This window comes from Macaca mulatta, chromosome 4, assembly GCF_049350105.2.
Source record: "Macaca mulatta isolate MMU2019108-1 chromosome 4, T2T-MMU8v2.0, whole genome shotgun sequence".
Classification (NCBI taxonomy): domain Eukaryota; kingdom Metazoa; phylum Chordata; class Mammalia; order Primates; family Cercopithecidae; genus Macaca; species Macaca mulatta.
Window position 1 is genome coordinate 32,997,961 of NC_133409.1, and position 20,800 is coordinate 33,018,760.

General features: G+C 37.4%; 1 protein-coding gene across 5 annotated transcripts in view; it reads right to left on the reverse strand.

Annotated features, from left to right (window-relative positions):
• Nucleotides 1–6,878: 6,878 nt before the first annotated feature.
• Nucleotides 6,879–20,800, reverse strand: part of PTPRK (protein tyrosine phosphatase receptor type K) — a 559,982-nt gene continuing 546,060 nt past the window's right edge. For all 5 annotated transcript variants that reach the window (XM_028847097.2, XM_028847096.2, XM_078001187.1 and 2 more), the window contains exons 25-30: nucleotides 19,182–19,355; nucleotides 14,978–15,109; nucleotides 14,714–14,839; nucleotides 11,748–11,911; nucleotides 11,106–11,241; nucleotides 6,879–8,374 (exon numbers count right to left, since the gene is read on the reverse strand). In XM_028847097.2, the coding sequence (XP_028702930.1) occupies nucleotides 8,321–8,374; nucleotides 11,106–11,241; nucleotides 11,748–11,911; nucleotides 14,714–14,839; nucleotides 14,978–15,109; nucleotides 19,182–19,355 (786 nt within the window). In that variant the 3' untranslated portion in view covers nucleotides 6,879–8,320. The remainder of the gene's footprint in view (nucleotides 8,375–11,105; nucleotides 11,242–11,747; nucleotides 11,912–14,713; nucleotides 14,840–14,977; nucleotides 15,110–19,181; nucleotides 19,356–20,800) is intronic.

Sequence of the window (20,800 nt, forward strand, 5' to 3'; positions counted from 1 at the left end):
TGAGATAGGTTCTTAGGTAATTGATTTGAGAGCTTCCATCATTTCAAACGTAAGCATTTAATGCTATAAATTTCCTGCTCAGGACTACTTCAGCTGTCTCTCAGAAATTTTGATACTTACAGTTCTTCCAGTTCTGTCCTTAAAAAGTTTTCTTTGAAACTTTTTCCTTAACTCATGAATTACTTAGGAGAGTATAGCTTAATTACCATGTATTTAGAGACTTTCCTACTGTCTTTCTGTTATTTAATTCTAGTTTGATACCTTTATGGCCAAAGACCATACTCTATAGAATTATTTTAAAAATATTTTGTTGGGGTTTATGTTATGGTCCATGATATAATTTATCTTGTTAAATGTTCCATAGGAACTTGAATAAAGTATATTTTGCTGTTGCTGAGTATTCTATATTTCATCAATTAGATCTGGTGATTGATTGTACTGTAGACTTCTGTATTTTTATTTATTTTCTGTCTAGTAATTCTACCAGCTGCAGAAAGCGGGCATTTGAAGTTTCCAACTATAATTGTAGATTTCTCTAATTTCCTCTCTATCAGTTTTTGATTCATTTGGGGACTCGGTGTTTTGGTGTGTATAGTTAGCACCATTGTGTCTTCCTTGTGGATTGATCCTTTTCTCATTAATCACCCTCTACGTTTGTAGTAATTTTATTTTTGCATGAGTCTACTTTAACAGATGTTACTATAGTCACTCATGATTTTTTAAATTCACTGTTTGCATGGTGTACACCATTTTCCTTCCCTTTACTCTCAAACTACCCATTTCATTGAATATGAACTGAGATTCTTGTACATATTATATAGGTGGGTCATGTTCTTTGTAGTTGGCTTTTATCCAGTCTGTCAAATTATATGTTTTATTGGCTTTTAAAGGAAAATTAAAGTAATTATTGATACTTTAACAATTGTCATTTATTTGTTTTCTGTTTATTTTCTCTGGTTCTTATTCATCTGTTTCTCTTTCCTTACCTTCCTGTGGGTTATGTGAACATTTAGGGGATTCCGTCTTGATTCATTTATAGTGCATTTGAGCATATTTTTTCATATACTTTTGTCAGTGTTTTTTTGTTTTTGATGATTATACTGTAACATGTGATGTATTACAATCTAGTGGTATCAATATTTTACCATGTCCAATGAAGTATAAAAACCTTACTTCTACTTAGATGTCTTTCCTTTCCCACTTTTAACTATCATTTTATTGAGTCTCAGATGGTGTTGGAATGTTTTTGTTTCAAATATCAAAAATGACCCATGAGATAAATAAATGTAAATAATGTTTTTGTAGGTACCCATAATTCTACTATCCATTGTTCTTTCTCCTTTCCTGATACTTGAAAACTCCTTCTTCTATCATTTACTTCCTGTTTGAAGAACTTCTTCAGCAAATCTTCAAGGGAAGGTCTCCTGGCAACAAGGTAACATAAGCCAATAGCCTGCAAAGCTTAAACTATTTATTAGATGGCTCTCTTTAGATAGACATATGACTTCACTAGGTTTTAATTTCTTAACCTTAACAACAAGGGCATGGGATTAGATAATTTCTAAATACCCTCTGATGTTCTACAATTTCATGAGAAAAAAAGCCAATCCTCTAATTTCTTATGAGAAAATGAGATTCTTTTTCCTCAATGACCACATTTGATCACAGGCAATAAAAAACTTGACATTGAAAAATAAGTAATTAATGAATACATACTCACTTTATCATTCCAAGAATATAACATGAAGGTGAAGAGAAATCAATTTCGGTCTGCTGACTGTGCTTCAGGTAATTAGACTTATAGAACTAGAGTTCAGGTTCCCATTGTGAGCTGGCAAGAGCCCACACTGCTTTACACCTGCCATGGAAGTCAGCAGGCATCATCACAATCTGGAAATGCGATGCTTCCACAGATGCTATTCTGCACTTGTGACTAAAATGGTTCTGGCCATCCCACGGCTCACAGAACAACTGCTCCCCTTTTGAGTTCTCAGTATTGTTATTTCCAGAAGAATTATCTCCTACTCATCATTTTGGGGAGTGCTTACTAGGTAAAATGTGTGAATTATTTTCTGAAATATGCTTTTCTGAGGTTAGTCCAGGTACAAAGAAGCAGAAAGAGAAGCTGATCTTGTTTTTGTTGTTGTTTTGTTTTTATCTTAGGAGTCAAGATTCATCTACATGCATTTTTAAAACAGAAAAATAAGTGAGGAAACGAAGCAAATAGGAAAAAATAACATGTATGGAAAACAGTTATGATAGCTATTTTAAGACAGCTAAAACTCATATTTCTTTTAAATGTTTTAAAAAGGTCAAAACAGTAAAACCAGTTATTTCATGACGGAGGTCACAGACTGGGAGCATGAAGCTCTTACACAACCACAGCAAGTGTAGCCTTCAGACAGGGTTTGTTTGTTCTACACAGAGTTGGACCAGAGGTTTGTTTTCGTCTATATTTCTAAACTTAATTGGTTACCAACATTCGAGAACTTTCTAAATTAATCTAAACATTTTGATTTCTACATTCTCTTGGGAACTGGGCCATGCTTGGGTCCATATCCCTGTGCCGCAAAGGCTGCTGGAAGGTAGTGCTGCTGCAGGTGTTCAATGTGCTTTCGAGTCCCAGTGGGGGCAGCCCTCCCCACATTGCTCCCTTTTGTCCCCATATCAAACAGCAGGTACCATTTACCATCACTCACATTTTTTGTGTTTCTTACAGTACAGCTGAATGTGGCAGAATATCTAGTATCCATTTAGTGGGAAAATGCAAGAGTAATCAATAGGAACATGTGTTTTAATAAAACCAGGAGGCAGAATATTTTGTAGAGATGAAAAATATTCCTATTAGGAAACACACAAGCTAAGGACATCCATTGTAATAATATGACCTGAGTGACCATTCTTAAATATACATGGCCCACTTCCCACACTCACTGTCCCTGCTGGTCTTGCAGGCATGAATTTCCCACTGCTTTCTCAACAAATAGTAGGTGGATGCCATGACATTCATCTTTTTCTCTACTTTCTCAGTTACATTTTGTCTCCTCAACCATGCAGTATCGTCTAAATGCATGGCCTTTGCCTATCTGTACATTCTAATTTCTATTTAAGAAAAGAGGCCAGGCATGGTGGCTCACGCCTGTAATCCCAGCACTTTGGGAGGCCAAGGCGGGCGGATCACGAGGTCAGGAGTTTGAGACCAGGCTGGCCAACAAGGTGAAACCCCGTCTCTACTAAAAATACAAAAATTAGCCAGGCATGGTGGTGTTCACCTGTAATCCCAGCTACTTGGGAGGCTGAGGCAGGAGAATCACTTGAACTCAGGAGGCAGAGGTTGCAGGGAGCCAAGATCATGCCACTGCACTCCAGCCTGGGAGATGGAGTGAGACTGCATCTCAAGAAATAAAATGAAATAAAATAAAATACATATAAAAACAAAATAAGAAGTCATTGGTGACTCAATTTAGATATTCCTGTTCTTCGTATTCTATATGTGAATAGACTGCATAGATTACATCTAAATACCAAGGGTTTGATTCTTATGGCCTAAGTGCTACATATTCCTGACTGAATCAAGACTAATATAACCTAAAAGACGAATCAAATCTGCCCAAAAAACATGAGGTGGAAGGCATTTTATGACAGATAATATCTCATGATGATGGACTTGCCAATTGTATTAAAAAACAATACTTAACATCTAACACAGAAAATTGCTGATTTATTCGGATGTAGTTGATTAGTTTCAATATAGTCTTAACATTAAAGAGGGAGCTTTCAGATATTCCATAGTGACCTATGTTTTCTTCCGTGGTTTAGAAACTCTCTATTGGTGTCTTTCTGGATTTGGTAACAACAGAGTCTCTGTGTTGTTCGTTATCTTCCAGGTTAGCATTTCAATTCACTTTGGAGGAAGCTGGAAGTTCAGAAGTGTCATATATATCTACCACATTTCCATTGATTTTTGGAGAATTTATATTCCAAAAGCCACTTATAGCTTACTTAAAGTAGATCCCAAGACAGAGCTTTTCCTTTTAGTTTCAGAGAGATGTAATAATACTCAAATACTCTGCAGACTGCTTGAATAGACAGGAGGTGTGAACAAATTCAGATACATCTTTTACTCCAAACCTCCCTAACCTGTGAGACTATGAAATAATATGTAAGTAGAAATGATTAAGGGAGGCACAGCCAGTTGCCTTCTATCTTCACTTAGTGTTGAATGAAATGGCACACAAGACTCTACATTAAATAGGGGTGCTTACTAAAACACTGAACTAAGTCTAGGAAGGATGTGGAGTCTCTGCCTATGGAAACATTTTATAGGGTAAATATTACATATTATACCCAGGATATGTGATGGATTATTGATTTCTGGCTATTTTGTTATTATAAAGAACACTTGCCAAAGTGCACAGAAATTAAATATAAATGCTCAATTGTCACTCCCCTATGAAAGTTAGGCAAATCTCTGGGCATGGTGGCTCATGCCTGTAATCCCAGCACTTTGGGAGGTTGAGGCGGGTGGATCCCCTGATGTCAGGAGTTCGAGACCAGCCTGGCCAACATGGCAAACCCCCGTCTCTGCTAAAAATACAAAAATTAGTGGGGCATGGTAGCAGGTGCCTGTAATCCCGGCTACTTGGGAGGCTGGGGCAGGAGAATCACCTGAACATGGGAGGTTGAGGTTGCAGTGAGCCAAGATCGCACCATTGCACTCCACCCTGGCTGACAAGAGCAAAACTTCATCTCAAAAAAAAAAAAAAAAAAAAAAGCAAATGTCAAAGGTGGTCTTCCAAAGCTAGTAGACTACCCATCTCATATTTTCAGTTGAGCTACAACCAGCCGCTGCTCTTCTGCATTTTAGTATTTACTGGTATCTATTAAATTCAGATGCCAAGAACCTCTTCCTTTACACCATTTTCTGGGAACAGAGTAGATATGAGAAGGAGCAGCTGTTGGTGTCTGAATTCCAAGTTTACGACATGAATGCCTGGAACTCAAGAGATTCTTGTGGTAAGATGAAGACTGAATGAGCACATCAGCACATCAGTGTGGAGATAAACAGGTGGCCTCTCCATGTCCAGGCAAAAAATATCTCCTGTTTTGTTTATCTTTAAATGTGAGATCATTTGGCTGCAACACAGCAACACCTTTATCTAAAGATTCTGATGGTTAATACTGAGTGTCAACTTGATTGGATTGAAGGATACAAAGTATTAATCCTAGGTGTGTCTGTGAGGGTGTTACCAGGAGATTAACATTTGAGTCAGTGGGCTGGGGAAGGCAGATCCACCCTTAACCTGGTGGGGACAATCTAATCAGCTACCAGCAAATATAAAGCAGGCAGAAAAACGTGAAAAGACAAGACTGGCCTAACCTCCCTGCCTACATCTTTATCCTGTGCTGGATGCTTCCTGCCCTTGAACATCGGACTCCAAGTTCTTCCGTTTTGAGACTCAGACTGGCTCTTCTGCTCCTCAAGCTTGCAGTCTATTGTGGGACCTTGTGATCATGTAAGCTTATATTTAATAAACTCCTTTATATATTTATCCTATTAGTTGTGTCTCTCTAGAGAACCCTAACACAGACTCCAAAGCCTAAGTATTAGAAAAGGCTAGGAGACAGCTCTAAGAGAGCTAACACTTATTTTCAAGAATGGTTTTAAAACTCAAAAATTCCCAGTTGCTGGTGTGTGTGTCTCTGGCCCAAACACTTCCAACATTTCCTTAGTAATAATTATAGATGGGGGTCTGTAAAATTCAATGACATGACAGTCATTTAAGGAATAACTAAATTAGGACTAGGAAGCCCTAAACTATGAAAAGCATGTAGAGCTCTGCCAGTGGAAGGGGACCCCATCCCCAGCCAGCACCAGGACATCTGCCCAGAGGGACACAGCCAGGGGTGTCGGAGAACATAGTCATGCGCAAGACTACTTTACAGAGCCCCTTAAGGGTATCAGATATGAACTTTTGAATATGAGTTTTGAGATCAACAGGCAACCCCTCTCCCACTGTCTCCTGATAAAGTGGCTTCTGTGGTGCCCAAACAATAGCAAGCATGATATTTCAATTTCCTGTTACAAAGAAAGAGAACTCTTGTTCTTTGAATTTCAGAGGCTGCATAGACCTCTGAGCTTTGTGGACAGTTGTGCTCATGATAATTCTGCTGGTGTGTGGTGCAATCACGAGTAGAAATGAAGTCAGGGTCACACAGTGAAACAGAATCTTCTATAGGATAACATAATAAACATTACTGGGTAAAAAAAAAAAAAAATCTTGGGCGAGTTTGTGGATTTTTTTGTTCAATGTCTCCATGTTTAAATGAAAATCATCTTTCCTAGGAAAAGGTTGCTTTACCTGAATTGTTTTAAAAGTCACACATTTTCTTTTTTTTTGTCTATCTTTGTGACAGTTGGGAAACAATGTGTTTAGCAGTAAAGACATAGCTGTTAAGTAAGAATGAATCTGTTGACAAATCATGTACCTTCTCATTAGCTTCCATTTCATCATCTGTAAAATAGGGATGATAAGTACCATTTGTCAAGTTGGTTATAAGAAAAAAGTAAGATGTGTATTACATAAATGGATAGTGACATACATAAATGGAAAATGTGTGTTACATACATGGATAAATATAGAAACAAACAAACAAAAAATGATGTCAATCTCCCTGCCTTTTCTACCTCCAGCTACTGGACATTTTGGCATTCAATTAAGAAAATAAAAATAAAAGAAACTAGAGGTTGGAAATTAGTTTTACTTTGAGTAGAGTTTTTGTGGCCTATTCGTATCAACGAGTGTAGGAATAAGCTACTCATTTAGTAGTGAATGCATGAACATTAAGAGGAAAAAATGATGTGCAAACAATAACTGTTATAATTATAAAAACTTTATTTCATTCTTACTTTAATTAAATCTTTATAAGCACCATGTCATGAGCTGGCAATCTAGAAAGAGGACACTGGAATGCTTTAGTCAATTACAAACTGCAAGCTGATGACGTGAAGTTACAGCTACATGGAGCATGTGAACAAGACCACATTTAGAAATGTTCACTTAAGAATCCCATGACAAAGCGCAAAACAGGAATCTGGCATTGATTTGTTCACACTTTTTATAGTCAGAATCCAAAGCTTGTGCATGTAAACATCAGGAGAAACATTTTATCACCCTAACAGTTTACAGTTTGCTAAAATTTGACCCTGAAAGCATATATGTTGCCATCTTGTTTTCCTGACCAGTGCTGGGCCACAGGCTGAAAAAATCAATTCCTTTAAAATTTAAACGATGCTTAAAGGCGGTGTTCAACATTGTGTAAGTTGTCAGCAAGGCCTTTTAATGTGTACATTTCTCATGTATGATCACCAAACCATTATTTACCTAATGAAATTGTGAAAAACTATACATTTTCAGTAAAATGTTTTAATTTGGTCCTATATTAAAAGACCCAATTGCCAAGGGATTTTACACAAATTTAATTCACAAGCATGTACACAAGAGAATCACTATAAAGAACATTGCTTCCTGGTTTATGAATAAAAAGTTTATCCTCTACTTACACTAAAACATACAAAAAATAATCTAGAAAAATCGTTTACAATTGATTTTAGCTAAAGAAAAAGCTTTCTTCAGGAAAAAAAAGATGATTGTGTGGTGGTAGTATTTTAGCCATCAAAAAAGGAATGTAAGTAACCAATAAATATAATGTGCTTTCTCCATATAGACATATTTACACTTGAGTCTTTGGCTTATGTTATTTTCTAAAAAGAACTTTAAATGATCCAGCCATCATTGCACATTAAAAGAAAATAAGCCAGTTATATATATTTATATATTTATATAGAGATCTGCTACACTGGAAACATATAAAAAATGAACTTTACTATGAATTTGCACAGCTTTTCTTTTCTTCTTCCTTTTGAGATTCATCAGCTTTCATTTTAGAAAGGGAGAAAAATGCCACGTAGAAAGTATGAACTCATGCAACATATGGTAGCTGTTCTACTGAAACCATGAGAAAAAAGGTGGCATGTTCACTGTACAAACACCAATAAGTTCTCATTTCAATCTGGTTCTTATTAAATATAATTTATGTGGCATGAAATGTTGATGCTTTAATATAGTAATAAAAACTAATTCAGTCCTTTTTATTAAGATACACAACTTCATAAGAAAAATACTTTTACGTCTCAAATGTAAAAGTCTCCCACCCCCCACATTAAAATCTTTCTGCACAAGTGTAACAGGTACAACAGTTGCTGGCTCAATAGATGAACAGGTTTCTTCATAGATGCACGTTAAAGAGTCTCACCCAACTAAGATGATTCCAGGTACTCCAAAGCTACGTCATAGCAGAAACGGTATTGCTCCTGAAAGATGTCAAAACACAAATAGTGAGAACAGTTAAGAAAGAGATTAACATTAAATAACAGTTACCAAATGAAACTTGACAACCAATTTAGATAACTCAAGGATTACAATTTATTTTTTCTATATATGAGATTAATATCTAGGCATACATATTTTATACTTGAGTCTAATGATCCATTTAAGAAAAAGGAAATTTATATTAAAAAGACATTTTATCTTAGACTCATATTTTCCATCAATTTTTTAAATGTCTAAAATTTTTTATCTGATTATAATAGTAATACTTGATCATTACAGAACAATTCTGTACAAATCTAAAGAATATACAAATTCTGAACAAATATAAAGAATGAGAAAAAGAGCTATAATTCTATCATCAGAAGAAATTGTTAAAATATCACCTTAGTTTGCCTCAGTTCTTTTTGTGCATGGTTGAAATAATTATCTTAGAATAAATATAACTATGTATACTTCAAAATATAATTTTAAATGTAACTTTTAAAATTTAACACTGTTGCAATTCTTTTTCCACGTTATTTAACATCTTTTAATACCACATAAAAATCAAACATATGTATTGTTTGACTATTAAGTTGCTTTTCTTATTTTCTCTATTTTATAATACTATAGTGATCAACTGCAAATGTTTTTCTCCATGTATTTCCGATGATTTCCTTGAGAAAAAAAAAGTCAGCCATTTTAAACAGCCATTTATGCAATTTCAAATTCTTAATTTTTGACACTGTTTTTGTCCATCAGAGTATTTAAGCAAATTTTTCAAGAATGGTTAGTGGTCCTTAAATTTTGAGCCTACTTATACCTGAACATTTATTTCTGCTGCCTTTATATGTTTAAGACAACATATTGGCAATAACATTTTTGAGTTAAAAAGCCTTTCCTCTAAGCCCATCTATGGACTTGCTCCATAATAAGAATTTAGAAAAATTCAGAGACTATATAATAAACTATTACTTATAATATGCAATTCATTTAAAAATTCCCAACTCAGTTCATTCAAGTGGGAAAAAATTCAGGCTGGATAACAGTCTAAAAGGCATATTATTTTGGAAGAGAAGTTCCAGGTGTCTCCAGCAATAAACTAGGGTAATAAAACTTTCCTTAAGAGGTCTTTATCATTCCAACACTATTTACCAAGTAGGTATGATTCAAATTCACCTACCACTGTGGCGAGTGCATTCAAGGAACCAAAATGTGCCTAGAAATAGTTATGTCTCTTTAAGCAGTTTCCAGCAATTTTGCCTACACTCTAAATCTCCTCACCAAACTTGTCAGCTCAGCTCCATAGCCCACTAAACTAATCATCAACACTGATTAAACACAAATCAGAGGGCGAGTGTTCAGGATTCATGAGACACAAATGTAAAGGAAAACAGTAACTTTTTGGAAGGTTCCAGAATGGCAGAGTTTAACCATAGATTTTTTTATTTTTATTAAAAAAGGGTGGGAAGTCAGTTAAATTTGAAGGTAAAAGTTGAATTCTGAAGTCAGAAGTGATCCCACTGATGACTTTAAGACTTGATCTGAAAAATGGAGGCAGTTTACATCAAGAAATCTTCAAACTGCAAAGAGTTTAAAGACACAACCACTATTCATTCAGTTGCTAAGACAATCTGAGAGTTCCCCCTCAAAAATCTCTCCAATTCATCCCCCTTTCTCATCTCCACAGCCAGCACCCCAATTGAAATCAATGTAATCTTGTGTAGACAGCTGCAACAACCCAGGGAAATGAGGCGGTGTACAGAAGGAGTTTGAGGGCACCTGTAGAAAGGGTGGAAGTCTAGTACCTCTTGCAAAAGTGAAACAGTATAAACCTAAGCCTTCAGATTTTGTCTCAGGAAGTAACACAACTCTTGTGTGAGCAGTCCACGAGCAGGAAGTGGTGAAATACTTTAAAGGTTTATTGAATTGCTCATTCTAGTTATCTGATCATCTTGATAAATGTAGGGCAAGCAACAATGATGCCTTGGTTTTTCTGGTTTACTTCTCTGTGAGCATACACTACACAGCTGCTCCCAACCTGATCCCATCATGCACATACATACGTGTAACCCACAGATACCTCTCGTTAGAAGTAAAATGTGTTAGATAAGTGTAGCTTTCTTTCTTACTCTGCATACAGCTTCACCTAGATGAACTGTCACACACACACACCCCTATCAGCTCTTATTTTGTAAGCTATGTTCCGACTTCATGAGCCTTGACAAGCTCAAGTAGCATGATATGAACTGCCCTCTACAGTTGGTAAAAGCTGAAAACTTAATAATGATAGTTTAACCATTTATAATTTGATCAGAAAATGAATAATTATAGATATTGACACAACTAAATTTCAGTTGCCCTTTAAAAATACTGGCTGTCTAAGGTACTTATGAAACCTATATCCCTTAGACATACAGCCTTAATACAGGATTTATTCTTACAGGACCATTTACCAAAGTTTACTGCAGCAAATATTTTTTGGCTATAACAGAAAAAAAAAATCCTACAAATTTCCAAACGAAATGAAAATAGTTTCACTTATGTGATATGTGATTAAGTGTCTGTGGGTAGAGGGGGGTGCTCAGCAATCTATTAATTAGGCAGGAAAGTCCCCACAACGTCTCATTTTCACATCTGATTCCCTATGTGTGTATGAAGTCAAATCAATAAGTAGGTATATGACTAACTAATCTCTAAGATGCCTTCCAAGTCTAAGATGCTGTGACTCACCGGGGCTTCCACCATGTTTGGCTTGCTGTTCCTTAGCGTCTTTACCGCATGGAAAACATCGACAACGTTTTGCCGTTTCACCATTTCAACAACGATGCCTATCGCACAGAACATGCCACTTCGCCCGCCACCATTTCTGAAAGCAAAGAAAGCACAAGCATTTTAGATAGCAGCACCAAGTGACCACAGGTCACACTATCATATATGTTTGAGAAAATAAGACATTGTAGTTTTAATTGTTTTCCATTTGTGTCTTAATTTTGCTTTATATGTGTACAAGGCAGAGAGGAGGAAACTTGAGGATGAAATTAGATCAGTAACTTATACTTAGGAATATGCTATAGACATAGATTGCTGCATTCTAGACTTTGAGATTCTGATATATTTGTAAACTGTGTAAATCTGAAGTTGTTAAGAGTGGTGTTCCAAAGAGTTTAAATAATATAACTACATAATAATCAATATTTAGAAAATATACAAAATAAACTTAGTAGTTAATTATAGACTCATGAGACAGGAAGACTGTTTAAAAATAACATCTATGGGAGGTCCATAAGATGCAAGTCGGATAGTCTTCAATATTGAAAATGAGAAAATAAGCACCAAGGCCCTATGAATGACGGGCTGCACTGCCCTACTCACAGGCAATGGATAATCGTCCGGCCTTCCCCTTCCTCGCATTCCTCCTGCCACTTTTCCACCTGCAGTATCAGTTTCAAGAATGACCTTTTGGATCCAGGTACTTCTCGATGAGAAGCCCATCCTAGGTACTGAAACTGTTGCACCATCAGATAACCTTCCTGTGGCTGTAGAGGGAAAAGTGTTTTTGTGTAAATAAGCTGGGACTACAATTTTTACAAAAAAGTAAAAGGTGCATACAATTTACAATACAAATAGCATCTACACTGGATTGAGTCTAGCTGATATAAATCCTCAATTTGTACATGTTACTACAAAAACATTATAAGTGATAATAGCAGGAAACATGGCAATCATCCTCTATACCTGTTGCTCCCTCACACTATGTATCCAGTAATTCATTACTATGATAACATTTCCTAAATAACTTTCAGATTCATTGCTTTCTCTTTATCACCACTGACATCAATACACTACCAGTCACAGGCCCGGATAATTACCTCCTAGTTGAGCTCCCTGAATAAACTTTGATCTCCTTCCAGTCCGTTCTTACTATAGGCATCATGATTATTTTGAACTGCAAATACAATCTTGTCATATCCTGCTTTAATGACTTTCAAATGATCTTAGCATAAAATCCAAATTGTTGTCATGTCTTAAAACAACTGATGTGATCTGGCTCCACCCCCTTCTTCAATTTTCTGTTGGTCTTCTTTTAATCCATTTATCAAGTCACTTCTTGCCTTGGGGACTTTGCATATACTGTACCCTTTGCCTTGAATACTTCTTTCTTGCTTGCTCCTCTCAATCCCAAATAGAATGACCAACTTGTCCCAGGTTGGCCTGGGATTTCTGTGGTCTTAGCACTGAAGCCTGTGTGTCTTGGGAAAGCTCCTGCCCTGGACAAACCAGGATGGTGGGTTACTTCAACCCCCAAGTAATTTCTATTGATTCATTAAATTTTGGCTTAAATACTCTTTCAAAGAGGTCATCTCTGATCACACAGTTATGTCAGATCGCTCAGTTAAACACTCTATATTCTTTACTCTTTCGCTGTAAAATGCATCACTTTTATACAAAAAGGATTATACAATTTTCATGTAATGCTTTTCTTCCTGAAAAAAATAAAGATTCCTTAAGTACACGGAAATCTTTTTTTCCTACACTCTGTATCAGTAGAACTTTGCATAATACTTCCCCAAAAGTAATATTGTTGAAAGAATGAATCAAAACCTTAAACCTTGAAATAAAAATATCGGGAAGAACAAGTAATATATGAGTAAATCATATCAGATTGGCAAGGGCCCATGCATCTTTTGGTAGCTGACAAGCCCTACTTGGTACTCTACAAACTTCTTGTTGGTACATATTAAATATTTGATGCAGTGAAATATATTAAATATACTAAATGCTGACAGTGAGAACAGAAAAAAAAATCATGTACTAATAAGGACCAGAATACTAAATACAGAGGCAGTTCAATAAGTAAGCAAACAAATAAATAAATATGCTGACAAAAATATAACATTTCAGTTCCTGTTCCTAGAATATTTTTCACATAAACTGCTCAATTACCAGACAAGCCTTACTGTCTTCAGCAGTTCTGTTTTTTTCAAGTAAAATATTACTAGAACCATAATGTAACAGATGTGCAGACATAATGAGATTCCATTTAAATTAACATCTAAGATATGCATGAATATTATGAAATGATTGAAGTTACCCTTTTTTCCTCCACTGAAATGAGCAATAGGAGTCGATATGATTCCATTCCCTGCTCACAGTTATACACATATAGACTTATTAACCAGACACACACGTAGTCATTTTGATATGAGAGACACTGAAACATGACAATCCTAATCACACACTTAAAATAATACACACCCACAGAGCTGGTGCTTTAAAAAACAGAGTAATCTTTCTCTCTAAAAAGAGCTTAATTCCATGAAAGTCACTAATATTTTCTTTTCCAATTCTTTTTTTTTTTTTTTTTTTTTGAGATGAAGTCTTGCTCTGTCGCCAGGCTGGAGTGCAGTGGCATGATCTCGGCTCACTGCAACCTCTGCCTCCTGGGTTCAAATGATTCTGCTGCCCCAGCCTCCAGAGTAGCTGGGACTACAGGCATGCACCATCACGCCCAGCTAATTTTTGTATTTTTAGTAGAGACGGGGTTTCACCACATTGGCCTGGCTGGTTTTGAACTCCTGACCTTGTGATCTGCTCGCCTTGACCTCCCAAAGTGCTGGCATTACAGGCGTGAGTCACAGCACCCAGCCTTTATTAGCACTTTTTTTTTTTGAAGATCCTCCCCACCCAGATTTAATTTGTCATGTAGTGGAAAGCAGATGAGGAGTGAGGGAAAGACGATACAGTTACTACTTTGCTGCTGGGAAAAGGCATGGCAGTAGCAGCACTGATTCTACCTTTAGATCTGCGTAGAGCCAGAGGTTGGGACATTTAGGGAGATGAAACTGCAGGTCGGAGAATCAATAATGAACTTGGAACAGTGACATGGAACCCTTCTATAATGGTTGATCCAACATGTCTCTTTCCTCCTGCAGTACATCTTCTCTGTCATTATCGTTTTTGCAATGTTCTCATTTTTTTTTATCACATGCCATTTCTGGGCTGGATGTCAATACTAATAAAACATGCAGTCATCCTTAAGATAAGTCTACATACACTCAGAGGCCAGGCCTAGGCTATCCAACTTGACTGAGCCAGTGCATCTGTATTTCCAGAGGGAATATGTTACTCTAGTGACTGACCAACAAACCTAGCTTCCAGCATTTCTGCTTTCTTATGTTTTTATTCGAGTACTAAGGCATAAGATGGTTACTAGCTTTGAGGTGGAAGATATAGTGCTTATCAATTCTAGTCTCCCTGCTGTCTGAATAAAATTATACCACATCTTGGTTATGATTGACCTATTCTAGATCAGCTCAAAGGATCCAATTGTGACTCACTCTTGTTAGATTGCATATCCTAAAAATCCGGTTGATCACATCACAATCCATTGAACAAGACATGCATTCCACTTGGATGGGGCCATATCGTAGCATCCCTTCCTCTGGCCAGTACTGAGGGCAGCCCTGAATGATGAATGTTTTGAAAGAAAAAAAAAAAGCATTATTTTTTCTAATTAGGATAGTATAAAGCAGATTTTAGCATTTCATTACTACTCTATTAAGTTGTATGTAAGTACACAAAAGCAACCCATAGCCATTAACCTGGGACAAGTCGACTTCGTTTAACATCACAATGGAGGTACAGCCATAATCATACACTAATCTCCAGAAGTCTTTCACAGTGTTTGGCAGAGGGTATTGTGTGACGATGAAAGCAGCTGGTTGCCTGTAGCTCTGTGAAGAAACAAGGTAGACAGAGAAACATAAGAACTTAAAATGTATGATCAGTTGTACAAACAGATACAATACACTTCAATGTAGGACCAGTATGATGTAATAGCTTCACATGCAGAGGGAGCCAGAGTGATGCTTCAGCCATGAATAAAGAGATTCAGACCACTGGAATGAACTGAACTAGTACAGTAATGAATCAATTTGGTAGAAGACTTCAATGCCTCCAAAGCAATTCAAGTCAATACCTGAATTTTTGCTTTACTGAAAGATGTAAATACAGGATAAACACAAAAGAAGAAACTAAAGAGCTTCTGAGGTTAACATCCTCTGTAAGGTACCTGTTGGGCTATTTCAATTTTCTAAACGCAATCAGTCTTTGAGAGGCTGAAGGCAAAGTAAGAACAAAACCCCTGGTATGTCTATCAATCATCTGGGTATGTGGATAGTATGTGTGCGTGCAAGTAAAATCACTCCAAATAAGAAAAATAGCTCAAACACTTGTGCTTTTACATTATGTGGACACTACCAGGATATTCTGCACATCTCGCAGGCAATCCACCTTCCACAGCTTCCTGGGCATTTCTAACATATATCAAAGGTCATAATGACAGTTTCAACCATTTAAGATACTGAAGCACCAAAGAGTAACAACAATACACTTACTGTCCCCACATAAGCAGGGAGATAGCTCCTTGTTTACCAAGTGCTCCTTGATTAGAACACAATATATTATCTGTTTCCAAAGGGAGAAGTAGTAAAAACAATATTTATCTGACCTGGACAATGTCATTTGATTAAACTAATTATTTGAATTAAACTAATTATGCAATAATAATAGTAATAATTAGTAGCTTATAGAGTTCCCTAATGCTGACAAAAAATTTCAATGATCTTATAGCTCATTTGTATCACATTACTATTTAAGTCCTTCAAGAATCTTAACATCAGAACAGGAACTGGTTCTTGGACTTCACTGATGCTACCACCATTTGGGAAATGCTGCTAACCATGGCATTCAGCACTGGCTGAAGACTGCAGGATAAATCTGAGTAGATGACAATAATAATTTACCTGGCTACTTCCAAATGACCTTAAAACCTTATGAAGTTACACATGCAGCTGGGATGAGGGTCTCCTAAGAAAGGTATGAAGGTTCATGAATGATATTTTTTGGCTCTGTGTCCCCATCCAAATCTCACCTAGAATTGTAATAAACCCCACGTGTCAAGGGCAGGAACAGGTGGAGATAATTGAATCATGGGGGGCAGTTTCCCCTATGCTATTCTCCAGATAGTGAATGAGTTCTCATGAGATCGGATGGTTTTGTAAGGGGCTTCCCCCTTTGCTTGGCACTTCTTCCCCTTCCTGCCACCACAAGAAGAAGGACGGGTTTGCTTCCCGTTCTGCCATACTTGCAGGGTTCCTGAGGTCTCCCCAGCCCTGTGGAACTGTGAGTCAATGAAACCTGTTTCCTTTATAAATTACCCAGTCTCAAGTATGCTTTTATTAGCAGTGTGAGAATGAACTAATACAATGAGAAAAGTTAAGAAAAAGTAAGCTGTCTTTCCAATCAAATGTCTGCTCCACGGAAAGGTAAGTCAAAGCAGACTGATGGCTATCTACTCATTTTTTGAGCCACTGGGGAGGGGACATGCATGAGGAGGAGCTGACAAGAGAGAATACGACTGAAAATTTCCTTTTCTTTTTCTCTCTAAATGCAGGAACATATGTAAGGCTTTGAAATTACAGAATCCTTGGCCTTACCTCCTAATCCCTCATAGGCCTGGCAAAAAGGTATCACACTAATGATGGGAATAAAGGGTAGGGAGAAAGAGGAAGTGTTGAACAATAAACCCTATTCTTGTAAATCAAACCAGCTTTACTTCTCCGAAGGTACAGCTGGGCTTCTCTGAAGGTTCATTTGCACCACTAAATCCCTAGAACATCTTTAATTATGAAATGTCTTTTTTGAATCACAGGGGATTAACCAGACAGTAAGAGCAGGTGGATTACAAGGTTCAACCTTCATACAGAAAAGAAGACAAGCTTGGACAAGAAAGCAAGACCCATCTTTACAAAAAATAAAAAATAAAAATTAGCTGGGCATGGTGGCATGCACCTATAGTTCTAGCTACTTGGTAGGCTGAGGAGAGAGGATCACTTGAGCCCAGGAGATTGAGGCTGCAGTCAGCTGTGATCATGCACGACACTCCAGCCTGTGCTACAGAGTGAGACCTTGTCTCAAAAAGAACAAAAACAAAGAAAAGGAGACAATCTGGAAATTGAGAAAAATTTGATAAAGATGACAATGGCAAAAAATTCAAAGGCATCAATGCTTTTCTAAGTATTATTATTTTCTCCTTTTCTTGTTCAGACATCCTTTTTTTCATTCCATATTTAGATGCAGAAATGAAAAAGTATTGTATGCCATCTCTGTATTTAGTATATTTGCCTTTCCAGACACCTAATATAAAAATAAAAGGTATAATTAGGATTTAATGTGATTTCAGTGGGTGTGATTAATGGCCAGGCAAGACTCTGATCACAGCAAGGATGACAGCTTTTCACAGGCAAGAGCAATCACAACAAGGATGAGAGCCTGCCTTTAGACTATTCCACTTTGCGGCACCAAAAAGAGGAAAGTAACTGGTGAAGACTGCTCAGAGAAATAGAATTTGGGCTTAATAGGAACAACAACTCAGAAAGCCTGATTATAGTCAGAAAGAAATGAACCGTGGCTTCTAATTTCTCCTTGCTATTGTTTCATAGGAGAAAGGGCAAAAGCTAGAAATGAAGGCAGTAAACTGTTTAAAAAGATTCTAAACCTTGATAGCTTTCTTGCTTCTTTCTAAGGTAATCAAAGTAAAGTGGCCAAAGTCATAATTTAAAACTTTCTTTCCTTGAGAGGCCGAGGTGGGCGGATCATGAGGTCAGGAGTTCGAGAGCAGCCTAGACAATATGATGAAACCTCCTCTCTACTAAAAATACAAAAAAGGCCGGGTGCGGTGGCTTACGCCTGTAATCCCAACACTTCGGGAGGCCGAGGCAGGTGGATTACCTGAGGTCAGGAGTTCAAGACCAGTTTCACCAACATGGTGAAACCCCGTCTCTACCATATGCAAAAAATTAGCCAGGTGTGGTGGTACATGCCTGTAGTCCCAACTACTTAGGAGGGAAAGGCAGGAGAATAGCTTGAACATGGGAAGCGGAGGTTGCAGTGAGCAGTGATCGTGCCATTGCACTCTAACCTGGGCAACAAGAGTGAAACTCTGTCTCAAAAACAACAACAAACAAAAAAAATTAGCCAGGTGTGGTGGCACGCTCCTGTGGTCCAAGTTACTCGAGAGTCTGAGGCGGGAGAATTGCTTGAACCTGGGAGGCGGAGGTTGCAGTGAGCTGAGATCATGCCACTGCACTCCAGCCTGGGTGACAGAGTTAGACTGTCTCAACAACACCAACAACATAAAAAACTAAAACAAAAAACTTTCTTTCCATATTGTTTTGTCTATGGGCTACAACACTCTGCGGTTTAAGATTTTGAATGGGGCAAGATCGTTCTTTCATTATGATGGATGTGTTAACCTAATACCATCCATCTCTTCTCTAGTTACTTATAATAGTCTTTATTGATTAATGGCCAACAAATTAATTGTAAATTACTGAAACATTAAATGTCAGAAATAAAAATTTCCCAAATTAACACAATTTTTGTACGATTTGGCATGCTGTGATTTAAAACATTCATTTCTAATTATATTCAAAATAGATAAGGCATGATTTTCTTTTCTGAAAATAATTAAGATGACATTTATAATCTGCAGTATTTACTATATGAATATAATAACTGACAATTAAGCTCCAAATCTACAATAAGGCTATAAAAATGACAGTTCTTAAGAATCCCTATAGGGAAAATCTAAAATCATTCCAAAAAAATATATTTCAATAAAAGTTTCCACTTCTCCTTTTTAGGTTATTTTAATTTCCTCGAAAAGAAAACTAGCCAGTGTTCAGTTGCATTATGTAGCTTTTCACACAGCACTCTACACTAACAAAGAGGGCAGTCTCTTACGTCCATAAGAGCAGCATTGATGTAGTTACTGCTCTCCCCATCAATTGTAATTAAAAAAGGCAGACATCTGTCAGGTGGCAGCATGTCCATGAAACGATTCTTGTCATGGTTCCTTGGCAGGCACGCTATACTGCAGTCTTCAGCTTGTAGTCGAGGGGTGACTGAATTCAGAGTCTAAAAAGAAAAGAGAACCCAGGTTAAAAGATAGTGTGACCCATTTAGCAGTGTAACACAGATCCATCAGGCTTTTAGAAGGCCAAGTAGAAAGTTAAGGATTTGTGCAAGGCAATGGCATTTGCTACTATGACAGGCTGATAGACTTTGTAGTTAAAGCTAATGAAGCCTGAGGAGTGACAAAGAAACAAGACACACATTGTTCTGTGCTCCTCTTCTTAAAAGGAAAAGGGACGCTAAACAACACTGCTACCTTCAAAATGCATTGCCTTAACCAAAGAAAATACAATCGGGAAGTCCATGATGATGATGACCCTTCATCACAGTGGGAAACGGTATAATTTGTAGTAACATCTGGGCTTGCCATATTTGAAGATAAGCTATGGTATGTTGGAAAGAGCACTGGACCAACAATCAAATAATTTGGTCTCTGCTCTTGAATTTATTTTCACCCACCTTCAGAGATGTTTTAAGGGCAGTGAAAACATTTAGGGCTGCTTTGAAATAGTATTTACTACAAACTTCATTATTTATTATTATTATTATTATTATTATTATTGAGACAGGGTCTTGCTCTATTGCCCAGGTTGGAGTGCAGTGGTGATATCTTAGCTCACCACAGCCTTCCAGGGTGAAGTAATCTTCCAGAGTCAAGCAATCTTCCCATCTCAACCTCCTGAGTAGCTGGGACTACAGGCATGCACCACTATGCCCAGCTATTTTTTATACTCTTTGTAGAGATGAGGTTTTGCCATGTTGGCCAGGCTGGTCTTGAACTGCTGACCTCAAGATCCGCCTGCCTTGGCTTCCCAAAGTGCTGGTATTATAGGTGTGAGCCGCCACTGAACCCAGACTCAGTAGTAATTAATGTGCTTGATCTCATCACACTGTGAGTGACCAGGTCAAAATCTGTATGGCTGCATGAAAAAAGGCTATAAATACACACAAATCACCGCTAATTTTGATTTTTTATTTTTCTTTTGAGACAGAGTCTCGCTCTGTCACTGATGCTGGAGTGCAGTGATGTGATCTCGGCTCACTGCAAGCTCTGCCTCCTGGGTTCATGCTATTCTCCTGCCTCAGCCTCCCGAGTAGCTGGGACTACAGGCACCCGCCACCACGCCCGGCTACTTTTTTTTGTATTTTTAGTAGAGATGGGGTTTCACTGTGTTTGCCAGGATGGTCTCGATCTCCTGACCTCCTGATCCACCCGCCTCGGCCTCCCAAAGTGCTGAGATTACAGGCGTGAGCCACGTTGCCTGCCCTAATTTTGACTTTTATGATACCTTTCCCCTTTGCTCTTCCCTAAGTCTGAACTTATTTGTCACTTTGGATATAGTAGATACAAATTCATTAATAGAAAAATGACTATATGATATGTATAATGAAAGAGATACGTATTGTATTTAAAACAGGATCAAAGGGACTTGAAAGACCTTCTTTAA